The sequence below is a fragment of the Macaca nemestrina genome, chromosome X (genome assembly GCF_043159975.1).
Source record: "Macaca nemestrina isolate mMacNem1 chromosome X, mMacNem.hap1, whole genome shotgun sequence".
Lineage (NCBI taxonomy): Eukaryota > Metazoa > Chordata > Mammalia > Primates > Cercopithecidae > Macaca > Macaca nemestrina.
This window is the reverse complement of record NC_092145.1, coordinates 44589123-44601579: the sequence shown is the minus strand read 5'-3', so window position 1 is coordinate 44601579 and position 12457 is coordinate 44589123. Positions and strand designations below refer to the sequence as shown.

Genomic DNA, 12457 nt, shown 5'->3' with positions numbered 1-12457 from the left:
CTTTCACTTACAGACATCACGGGATATCTCTTCACTACAGGTGCATTTTAGAGACTCCCATTGTGAATTGACCTTAAGTGAAACAACTCAAAAACAAAAAGCCAAATACTGCATGTTCTCACTTACAAGTGGAAGCTAAATAATGTGTATATATGGACATACATTTTGGAAAAAATAGACACTGGAGATGTGGAAAGGTGGGAGGTAGGAGAAGTGTGGGGAATGAGGAATTACCTGTTGGATACAATGTACACAATTCAGGTGATGGCTACACTGAAAGCTCAGACTTCACCACTACGCAAAATATCCTTGTAACAAAACCGCACTTGTACCCCCTAAATTTATATAAATAAATAAACAAACCCTGATCCATCCTGTTTAAAAAGTGCTTCAGTTTTGTAAACTAGTATGTTTGTATAACTGAGCTTAGAAAAAAAGACTACAAGTATATGTATCAATTAACTATGGTTATCCATACACATTGTGATTACTGCTCATTTTTGTTTTCCTTATACTTTTATGCACCTTTTGAATGTTTAACAATGAGCATCTATTTTAAAATCAGAAACAAATCATGTTAATAGAAAGCTTGCTTAGGGCATCTGATAGTTGACAATCCAGTCTAGTAGACGTGTTAAACATCTATTTAACATTTCCATGTTCTATCCTCCAATTTAGATCATTCAAAGGGAAAGTACCTGGAATGCATTTCCTTATGCTTATAGAAAGTCCTTTATTGAATTATAATATTTGCCTTCTTCCTTTACAGAGGGTCAGTAAAGAAACGCCAAACAGACAATTCTATTTTCTATGAAACCAAGGATACCCAGAATGTACCTTATTCAAACATCCCATGATCAATACTGCTTGAGTGGGTTAAAGGTGGGAATAATCTCTGTAGATGAAACTGTAAATTTTCTCTTGACAACAAACCCAAAGTTTCTCTTTTCATCCTTTTGGGAGGCATAAGCCAAATTTACATTATAAATGCTATAATCTACTAAACCAAATGTTAAAAACATCTATTATTTCTATTTTCTTCAGATGGCCTCTATTTTATTTCATCTTTAAAAACATTATCTTGCTCCTATTCTTTCATCTCTAATGTGTATCTAATCTTTCTAGAAGCGGACAGGCTACAAATCTTAAATGGATAAAATATTCTTTGCAATTACCTTGTGACAATATTAAACATCCATATGGTTTGCTCCAAGTGCACAAAACCAGGGCCTTTGTTTCCCTTGTTCCATCTCCCCAGCCCCTACACTATTCTTTAGTTTTCAGTCCAGAAGTCAATAATTCTATTCAATTTGTAAGTAGTGAATCTTTACTTCAAAGAACACGAATGACTCAACCAATACCACATGACAAACAATGGAAGACTGACCAGAAACCAGGTCTCTTGACTTTAAGCATAGTCCTCGTTCCATTAAACTATGAAAACATTCCAATCCTACTGAGAAGTCAGGGAAATATAAGAAGCATAGACATAGAGGCACATACTTTTAACCTTCCTCACAATTTTCCTTTGGTTTAGCTAATGTAGGTTCCTGAAAATTTTTTTAGTCCTTGTCTCAGTCTTTTAATTCCCAAATAGTATACTACCCCTCTTAGGAATTTGGGTTAGAAAATCTTCATTTATTTACTTGGGTCATCTCTTATGTATTAAGTGGCTGCCATGTATAAAGGACTGGGCTTCTATTCAAGACAATGAACTGACTTTCTCAAAGAATTCCAGGAGGCAGATAGGCATAGTGAACAGAACACTTAATTTGGAGACCTGGGTTTTGGTTCTAGCTATGGCTGGGCCTTTCTGCTTGTCCTTGTACAAAGTCACTTGACCTCATTGAGTTTCAAGTTTCTCACCTTAAAATTAAGGGGATAATATCTTTGACTTGTAAGAGAGTTGCTCTAATAGCAACCACTTACGAAAAACTTACTATGTGTCAGCCACTATGCAAAGCATTTGGTGTACACAATCTCGTTTCTTCTTCAAACGACAATGCTCATGCTCATTATGCTATTATTTCCCCCACTGTACTGATAGGAAAACTAAAGCTGGAGAGGTTAGGTAACATTCCCAAGGTACGTAAGTAAGTCAAGGAGCTGGGGATTGGATCTAGGCTAACTACAGAGCCTCCATTACAAAACCTACTGCCCCCTCACCAAAATAAAAAAGAATTAAGAGTATACTTTGAAAAGCATTAAGCTATCTAATTTTAAGTATTCCTTTCTTCTACTTCCACTTAATTAAACTTCTAAGATGTGAACAGGTCCACTAATTTGCTTGTTCAACAATCACCTCAAATGTCCAAGGGAGAATCTGGAGCAGGAAAACTCACACCTTCCTGGCTGGCTCTCACAATAGACAGAGAAGTTCTAAGTGGGCTTCACATGTTTCAAACTTTCTAAGTATCTTCTTCCTTCCCTTCAATGTTTTGGTGGCTTGCCTTTCCTGAGAAGTCCAGAGGCCCAGTTTTAGCCAAATCTGAATGTTGGAAGCTTTTCTCTTGAGGAGAAAAATAAGTGACAATCTGGTTCCTTGAAGATCCAGTTAACTCACCTTGTAAAGCAGGAGTGGACTCCATGAAATACATGAACAATTTCTCTCTCCAGAACCTTTGCCAGACTTGGCACAGGCTGGTCTATTAGAAATACATAATTGAATATTCTTAACAACTCAATTCTTCAACCTCACTTTGATCAATAGTTCATTACCTAAGTTAGATCTGCCAAAGGGGCAAACTCTTCAGCCCATTTGTCCCATATTTGCATGAATATTATGCTGTGAATGTTACGCTCCTTTGAACTTCAAAAGAGTTTCCTGGCCTCATTGACTACAACTTTAACAACAGAGCATAATGGAGTTATACAGAAGGACCTTTTCCCAGCTAAAGACCTCAAACCTTGCTGATGCTGAACAGTAACAAACTTTTATGTAAGCAACAAATGGCTCATTCATCCATTGCAACGCACTATCAGTATTTTTGGGTTTCCTGAGCCTGTCTTGCCTCTTATAAGAGAAATTGTAACTATGGCTAATTAGCTACCAGCAAGTGGCAGCACCCACCTTCACCATTCCTTGTGATGAGCTTTCCACAAACAAAGCATTTTTTCCACATCTTCAGATTTCTGAATCAATTGAGTGAGCATCTTTGATCATAATGGCATCCCCCGTCATTCCACCCTGATGCCCCAAATAGGAGAGCAAACAGGCTACAAAGCCCAATTCTTGACCTAAAAGCTTATATTCTAACCAGCCCCTGCAAGATAAAAAACTTTGCCTTCTTTTGGTAAAATGGTGTCAGACAAGGAGAGACATGAAGAGTTTATGACCCATACCTACTCTTACCCATTTTCTGAAGTTTTTCCAGTTGCTTTCCTTTTTAATTTTAGAAAACCCCTCTATTTCTTCATCTACTCCCATACCAACTTGTCTCTAGAATTGCACAGTAAAAATATGGGAAATAAGATGTACTTTTACTTTAAAAAGAGCTTTTCTCCTGTTTTAAAAGTGAAACTTGCCAATTGTGGAAATTTTGGAATAGACAGAAGCATAAAAGTGAGCAAAAATAACATTCATAAACCTACCATCCGGAGATTTAAAAAAAATTAGTTCCCCATTGCATACCATACGGGAATATAAATTTCAGATGGAATAGAGAACTATGGGTAAAACATAAAATTATGGCAGCAGTAGAAGAAAATATAAAAATACAGGGTGAGAAAGACCTTCCTAGGAATAAGAAATCCAGAAGCCATACAGAAAATGAATGACAGGTCTGACTACATAAAATTTTAAAACTTCTATATGGGAAAGATACAACTTAAAAATTAAAACAAGTGGCATATCAAAAATAATATTTAAAATATAAAAGGTTAATAAGTTTTTAACAAATAAATATCACAAGCAACCAAACTAAAAAATAGACAATACACTGAAGAAATAAAATTGAACTAATACATAATTGAAAAGATGCTGTAGCAACAGAAAAGTACCAAGAAAAACTGACAGATTATTTGTCCTATTAAAATGGCCCCGAAATATAAAGATTGATTATAATCTTGGTGAAGGAATTAGAAATGTACTTTCATACGTAGATGGTGGGAGCATAAATTAATACAACTTATATGAAGGGCAATTTGGCAGTACTTATCAAGATTAAAACTGAACATGCACTTCGACTATTTCTCACAAATACTTGAATAAGTGCCTAAAGATGTTCATAAATGCCTTACTTTTAATAGCAAAAACCGGAAACAACCTCAGTATCTACAAATATAGACTAGTTAAACAACCCAGTGCAAACTTACGCAACTGCAAACTATGCAGGCATTAGAAAGAATACGGCACTATTATATTGCAATGTATTGACATGGAAGGATGTCCTACACACATTATTGAGCAAAAGCAAGTCACAGAAAAGTGTATATAATATCCTATTTTTGTAAAACAAAAACTTGTACAGACATGTATGTATAATTTTATAAAACAAAGAAAGTAGTTTGGAAGAACACACAGCAAACCACTAATAATGGTTATCCCAGGAGAGTGGAATGGGAGTTTAGGGATACATGTTCCATATGAAGCTCAGATGCTTTCATGTTGTTTTGCATAATAAGCATACACATTAATTTTATAATTTAAGAAACTTAAAAATAAGTTAACAAGCATTTCTCAGGGCCACCAAATTTTCAATAAACAGTGTTTTTAATGGTGGCATTACATTACATTACCTGGATCATTTTTGTAACTATTTATCTATGAACTGACATTTCCACTGCTTCTAACTTCTCACTGTTAGAGCTGCAATATAAATCTCTGTGCATGCATATTGTGTGTGTTTGTGTATGTGCATGTATATATCAAGGCAACATACATAGGACATATGCTTTGAGGTTTTCCCTTTAGCAGAGATGATTTTGCATGTCTTCAGAACAGTTAGCTTGGGCGTGGACACAAATAATGATGCTCAGTGGCTCATTAAGGGAAGGACCATGACCTTAGCCTCATCATCTGACAATAAGCCTGAAACACTGGACCAGATCTGGTGCCCTAGGCCATCTGTTACATAATCAATTTGGCACCAATTGAATATCAAAAGGGCTTGGAACAAATTCATCTGCACAAGGAAATATTAGAAAGTAGTCGATTTGGGTTTATAATTTTTTTTTAAGTCACATCTTTCTTTGTCTAAGTTTCATGGACAATATTATTCAATTCTTCATAAATATGAAAGGCTTTCCATAAGAGATGGTCTTCTGAGAGTTACAAGCTTTCCCCATGAGGTCATCATTAACAGGCTATAAGGGAAGTTTCTCTCTAAGACAGGAAGATTATTTTGTATAAATTTAAGGGGTACAAGTGCAGTTTTGTTACATGGATATATTGTTACATGGATATAAAGTCTGGATTTTTAGTGTAACCATCACCCAAATAATGTACATTGTACTTATTGAGTAATTTTTCATCCCTAAGCCCAGCTAATTGTGAGCTGAGCTGACAATGCATGGATGCTTCTGTCACATCCACTTAAATCAAGGAGGGCTTCTAGAAGAGGAGGATTCTGAGATGAACCATATTCAAGCGGTAGAAGAAGGATGCAATTTGAGGGATACAAGAGTAAAGGCTGATCCAAGCTTCCTTGCTGAGATCATGCCCCACTAAACTTCCTTTTGTGTCCCAATCATACTAGATATCACCATAGACCGCTTATGCTCAAAAGCCTAATCAAAAACACTATGAAACACTACTTCTCCCAGGAAGAAGACGACATTTACTATGAAAATTGTAGTGGGACAGAAACACACTTAAGGATGGAATAGGCTTGGCACTGTTCTCCTTGTCAGCAAGCCTTCTGCCTGATCTATTTAACTTATGTGATAAAAGAGATAAAGGTTTAAGTGATGGGCTTCAGATGCTGCTTCAGTTCCTACCATGAATATTTTCACAGCTCCTTCTCATGAATAAGTTCAGTGGAGCAGAGAATGCCCCTCTTGGACCAATTCCACTTTGTGCTTCTTTTGATGCTGTCAAAAAGGAGAACTAGAGCTTAGGCTTTTCCTTCAAATTTAGAGCAAGTATCTACCTCAGAGGTGGCTGCAAGTGGCCCAAAGAAGGTAAGACCCACACTGTGCAAAGGCAGCAAGAACGGAGATGTCGACGGTAACTGATAAATCTCCTAAACGTGGCAGCAAGGAGGGTTAATTATCCCCCCGCCCCCACTTCCTGCCACTCTCTGCTTTCTCCAATGTGTTAGCCCATTACACGGATCGCTGACTTTCTAGAAATATTCCCTGGCTTTGCAGGGATGTTCTTTTCAATAAATGGCATCCAATTTGCTAACGGTCCCTGGAATCTCAATTTCCTCAAAGGATTTTTCATCTGAGCCCAGTTCATAGGAAGGTTTCGTCCTTCCTCATTTTTCAGCGTAAGGGAATAGGCAGAGACTGCTTTTCTTTTTCTTTTTCTTTTTTTTTTCTGTGTCATTATTTTTCATAAACTGAAAGCCTTTGCTGAAGAGTCTGAAATTTGGGAAAATTCCAGCTCATCTGTCAGATATTTCTAGAGTTACGTAAAATGTAATGAGATTTGTATAGTTTACAACAGGAAAGAGAAAATAAGCTAATGTGTCATATGTTCTATGAGACAAAGACTACATGATAATCAGAAAAACAGCCCCAAATTTAGTTGGCCTGATTCAAAGCTCTCATTCTTTTATCAATTCATGCATAAACCAGTAACATTCACTTTCTTCTCTTAGAATAATGGCACGGCCACATTTGGGCTAAATCACAATTGCTACAGATTATAGCCACATTTTCAAAGACATTATAAGAAGTGTATTATTTTCCAAATGCAAGACACTTACGTTTTACTTGCTCTGTTTTGCCTCCTTCTAGGAAAAGAAAGAACAACAAGGAAAAGATGTATTTCATGCCTCCCATTTTCCACTTTTTACTCATTTGGGCCACTGCAAAAGGTGACAGAACCTTCAAGCTGTTGAGAAGAAAGCAGAAAAAAGACTTAACACAGATCTGGAACTGATAGAGGTCACTGATGCTCAGGCTTCTAACCTGCTAGAAAAAATAATGCCAGAGAATTTACATAAGTGTAAGTATTGTTTGCCTGCACAAGATAAAGGACTTGCCTCTCCTGTCTTGCAAAGCTTGTGGGCGAAAATTCAAGTGAAAGAGGGTGCATTCCTATCCAAAGCTGAGGCTAAGTCCTTACAGGCAAGTCATAGGAAAATGAAAATAAATTTTGAAATCTTCCTTTCTAAGGGAATTAAAGTTGATTTCTCAAGAAATTTTTTTGGGAGAAAAGGGAAACTTTAGTTTGCAAAAGCGGTTATTTTAGCAAACAAGGTAAAAGTAACAGGCATGAGACCAAGCAATTTCTGAAATGAAAGTTAACTAATCTTAGCTTCAAGACTACTTTTACCATTAATCCTTTAGGAATGAAGTACAAATTGATCAGTTTCTTGTCTGTCCTCTATGAGATCTACAAGGATCTTTGGTTTGGCAGCTAATGTTGGAAAAGATAGATGTAATTAGCAAATGGATGCAATTAAACACCTGAAAAGTTTTATTGCTTAAAATGTTTCAGACATATTCCTCCCCCATGAAGTCCATCGTAAAATGGAGATTTCAAATGGGCCATTTTTGGGGGAAATTGGGCAAATTAAATAGATAATTTGTTTACCTTGCACCACCATGCAAAAAACCACTAAAACAACTACAGTTCTTCAAAACATGAGATTGGCATTCCCAGTATAAGGAGTAGAAATCTTAAACCTTTTCAACCTTGGAACACAGAAAGTTTGCAGTAGCTCATATCTAGTCATGGGTCATTTCCACAGACTTTAGAGTTTGCAAAATTCTTCCAATGGGTGATCTGAAAATATTGAAATGTTCTAAAAACACCAGATTCAATCTGAATGGGAAATGAACTCATTGATCTTTCCAGAGAGTCCAAACTAAATATTGCACATAAAGAACTTGAAGGAATGCAAAACGATCATTTTGGAGAGCTGAATATGTTTGGGCTCTGAAGTAGGTGCACAGCTCCTATTTAAATGCTATGAAGTTGCCTGGGTCATTCAAAATCCACGGTTTCAAATCATGAATGCATAACCAAGGAAGAACTGATGATAGAGTAATTTGTGCTATCAGGCAAAATTTGCAGCACTGTCTGCCTTCTTTCTTTACCTCCTCCCTGCTCCTTAAAGAACCAAATTCTCTTAGGACATGTTCCTACCCATCCAAAGTCCTGAGTTCTGATGTCTTGGTCCCCTCTGTGAGTTTGTGGCCCACTTTCAATCACTCAGAATGTCACTGTCCCTTGAGGGCTACCATGTTTCTTTGAAACAAAACATTTTCATTAACAATTTAACACAGCTACCCACCTCAGTGAGGTTCTTCCTGAGCCTACTCTAATAAGTTTATTCCCCAAGCCTCTGAAAGAGAAAGATTTTTAACCACTTTGGATTTCAGTGGGTGTTTCTGAAACCATGGTTTTAGGGTCTCCCCATGCAAGAATCAACAGGGCTGCTTTTCTTGTACAATGGTTGGGCGATTCGGTGAACAGTAGCATTGCTTCCTAACTCAAGTTGGCAAGAAAGCAGCTCATAGATTTTTTGCCTTTCTTAGGTCCCAACTAATATTATAAGCAAATAAAAAAGTTGGTAACTAGAGAGCAATTAATCTCTTTTGGCGTTCCTGTCATCTGTGTGGCCTCCCAGGCTGTGATGGAGAACATCAGAAAATGAATCGCTTTATAAATATTCACTTTTGATGTACAAGATCCTGAAGTCCTGCCTTTGTATTCTGTGCAGAAATATGAACCAAGAAGAGTTCCCTCCCCAGATCTCCTCACTGTTCAATTTCTCTTTATCTCTTCAGCTTTTTCTTTTGGGGAAGGGGGTGGTTCAAAACATGTGTTGGGACTGCAGCAGTAAACAGAAGCAAGCACTGCTCAGCAAACTTAGCCGACTCTTATTCTTGCAAAGAGCCAAACTGTCCTTAATTTTTCAAATTATACTTTGACCCAGTTAACTGGAGTTATTTCTGCATTAACTCTCTGTCTGCTTCACACAGGCTGTTGTGCCATTGAACTCGCACTGGCTCTTTTACAGGTTACTTAGACATATAGCCATTGACATGTTTCAGGGGATCCAGGACCCAACAAGAAAGCAACAACAACAAAAAAACCAAAACTCTGCAACACTGGTAGTGGAGGTGGGATGGGAGAATTCCTGTGTTTTACAAGATAAAGAAATGTATCAAGTACCAAAAGAAAGGTATTTATTAAGGTGCTTCCATGAAACAAGTATTCACATTGTTCATTTGCGTTAAGCAAAGGGATCAACTGCTCCTCGCCCAGCTGTGACTGCAAGGCAATCTGGGCCATCAAGTGTCAGGAGCCCACTTTCAGAACAGGTCTCCTGGGTAGAACAGAAGCAAAGAGACATACCCACAGGAAGGATAAGGGATGAACACATGTCAGCCAGTTCTTCACGCCCCACAGTGTCTCTTTAATCCTCCCGAGAGGCTTGACTGACCTTGTAATCTCACATTGACTATCATCTGTGGGACAGCCCCTAGGGTAGCAATTTTCTTTCCGACAAACAATAAGAAAGACACTGCAGTCTCAGGCCCTTGTCCATCAGCTGAAATCCTCTCCCCACTCTACCACCCAGCAAGAAAAGTTCGGTTAACTGGTGGTGTGTTGCCACTGAAAATGGCAGTTTTAACCCAGGGTATCTCTTGTTGGAGGAAATGCCTTCATTGCTGCTTATGACTGCCAAACAATGCCTCGCATTTGGCTTGCAAAACACCTTTCTATCATTTCATTTCATTCCACACAACTTCACCTTCAAAATGGGCACTGGGGGTACACAGAGAACTCAAATATCTTTAGTGGCAGGGCTGGGAGGGACTGGAAAGCAGCCTTTCCGGGCCCTATGCTCTGGCAATATACCACGTTGCTTTCAGAGCCTAGTGTCTCAAATTCTGACCCCCGTAGTCAGGGCCAAAAAATGAGGCAGATGGCCAGAGCACAGGATAGGGAGCCTTTCGCCCATCTACTCTGTTACATTAACTTTACCACATATTCATCAGCAAAATGAGAAAACAGGCTCAGGAACACAGGCAGTGATTAAAGGGACTGCAGAGCCCCTTGGGTAGCTCAGGGTGGAGTACCCAAGTGACCTCTCAAAGCGTCAGAGCAGAGAGAAATGCAGGCCGAGTGGGGAGGGACGAGCTGTGAGTTCGAATTCAGAGACCCCCCAACTTGCTTTGGTCAGAAGCCTTGGGCCCCACCTCCATCCAGGTTGGTAGCTGCTGGACCATAGAACCGGCTGGGGTGGCAGGGGAATTTGGGGCACCCTGGGGAAACTTCCAGGGACGGCTCCGACTAAGAGAAGGCAACCCACCTGTGCAAAGGCTGGAAAAGGTGAGGGAAGCGGGCGCCGGGCAATGCTCACTAACCTGGGCACTGGCCTCCTCCGTCTGCCACGCGTGCACGCGCTCCGAGCTCCCCGGGGCGCTCTCGTCCGAGGTCTGGGGCTCGCAGGTTGTGGCGAGAGCTAGAGTGCGCGCGAGGGGGGAGGGGGAACTCAAAAGTGGGTGGGAGGAAAAACATCACCGCCCTCACACCACGAGGGAGCAGCGGCTTGCTTGGCTCCCGGGGGCAGAGCCAAGGCGCGGGCGCCGCGGCCCGGGGCCACCTGCCCGCCCGCCCGCCCGCTCGCTCCCCACTTGGCCCAAGAAGCCGGCCACTCGGCGCTGGCGGGAAGTCCGCAAGCACGCAGCCGCTGCAAGCACGCACCCTTTCTCCGCCCCGGCACAATGGCTTTATTTCTGCTCCCCCGGCCCGAAAGTTTAAAAATCGTTAGAAAGTGTGAGACTCAGCCGGCTACTTTCCCATCACACACCGCCCCCACTGCAGGCCCCCCTCCTTTGGCTAGGAGAGCGTTGGGGTCTTAAAGGGACCGCACAGCTCCTCCGGTCCCTCCTCCCACTCTGCACTGGATGCACCTAGGAGCTCCCCACCACTCGCGCACGCCCTGAAGATACCGACTACCCTCGGACTCCCCTGCCTGGAAGCCCACACCCGCTCTCCTCTGGCACCAAGGCATTTCCGAGGTGTTCACCTGGTCTGGTCCTGAGCTGGTGTCCTGGACTCAGAATGAACTGGCCTCGCAAATCATGCCCTAGCATGCTGCTTATCATTTCAGGGGGTTTCCCAGATCCACACTGTGGCTAGTAGAGTGACAAAGCTTTGGTTTGGTGTCCTTAAAGGCGGAGTGGAGATGGGTGTGTGTAGGGTCAGGGATTAGAAATCCGCTTTCTCTTACCAACTGGGCTCCCAAGCCTCATGGAAAGGGGCTCTTCTAACTGTTAAGTGTCTTGAAGAAAACATGGTGCCACCCACCATACCCACTATTTTTTTTGGTAAGTCCCTAAGCTTCTAAGTTGGGCCAAGAGCTCAACTTTGAAATCACAGTAGCACTGCTGATGCCTTGGTGGGCCTGCCTACTCCAAATTTGTGTTTATTCAACAAGTGATAGTTGCAAAGAATTGTCAGAAACTTCTAAGGTCCAAGAAAGTGCTGCCTTGACAGACAATATTTTAAGCCCCTAAATTTGGAGAAGAAACGCAGGGCTTTTTTCTAGATGAACTAGATAAATATTGATATTCCTAACATCTGTATAGTACTTTATGGCTTACGGAGTGTTTTCACATACATCAACATTACTTTTTACTCTCAAAACCAACCGAACTACCTGAGGTCTCAAGTGTTAAGAGTTGGTGGGGAACTTCTGAACCATTCAGCTTAACCTCATCATTTCACAGAAGAGGAAACTAAATTGGGGGAAGAGGATGATGTGTCTCAGGTCACACAGCTAGTAAATGACAAATTTGAGATTCCAATCCAGATTCCCTGACTTTCAACCCACTACTCTCTGGTTGTTATCTCCAGTCTGTAGATGAGGAAATTGATGCTCAGAGAAATTGTGGCTTGCCAAAACAAACAAACAAACAAACAAAAAAAAACAAACAAAAAACCCAAAACACTTACCAGGAACAGAGAACAAAGAAAAATTAAAACAAGAATAATTGTCCCTGGATGTTACCTCCTTTTTCTTTTTCAGAAGTGTTAATAGTATCCAACTAGCCCCTGCATTGCTGGAGATGTTTATTTCACTGTTAACAAAGGAAAGGGGGCCCTTACTGCAATGTTGCCTTCAGGGCCCAAAATGTCTTCCTCCGTCCTGCTGCCTGGGTAGCCATACACTGCCACATGCATTCAATTTGTGCTGTAGTATATCGGTTTGAATTTGATTTGTTGCCTTACAACTGTTCTCATGCTGTTTAATGCAGTGATGTTTTGTCTTACTAGATTGTGAGTTCTTCAAGGGCAAGGACTGGTTGTTCAATTTCCCTTGTGCGT

The 12457-nt window shown here is 40.5% G+C and overlaps 1 protein-coding gene across 6 annotated transcripts in view; it reads right to left on the bottom strand.

Moving 5' to 3' along the window:
* LOC105490473 (chordin like 1) overlaps positions 1 to 10698 on the bottom strand; it is a 127888-nt gene extending 117190 nt beyond the window's left edge. The window contains exons 1-2 of one of the 6 annotated variants that reach the window (XM_071089254.1): positions 10492 to 10698; positions 6873 to 7000 (exon numbers count right to left, since the gene is read on the bottom strand). In XM_071089254.1, coding sequence (XP_070945355.1) covers positions 6873 to 6966 — 94 coding nt within the window. In that variant the 5' untranslated portion in view covers positions 6967 to 7000; positions 10492 to 10698. Of the gene's footprint in view, positions 1 to 6872; positions 7001 to 10436 lie in introns of all 6 variants that reach the window. The other 5 variants (XM_011756135.3, XM_071089253.1, XM_011756138.3 and 2 more) reach the window with 5 other exon arrangements.
* Positions 10699 to 12457: the final 1759 nt, after the last annotated feature.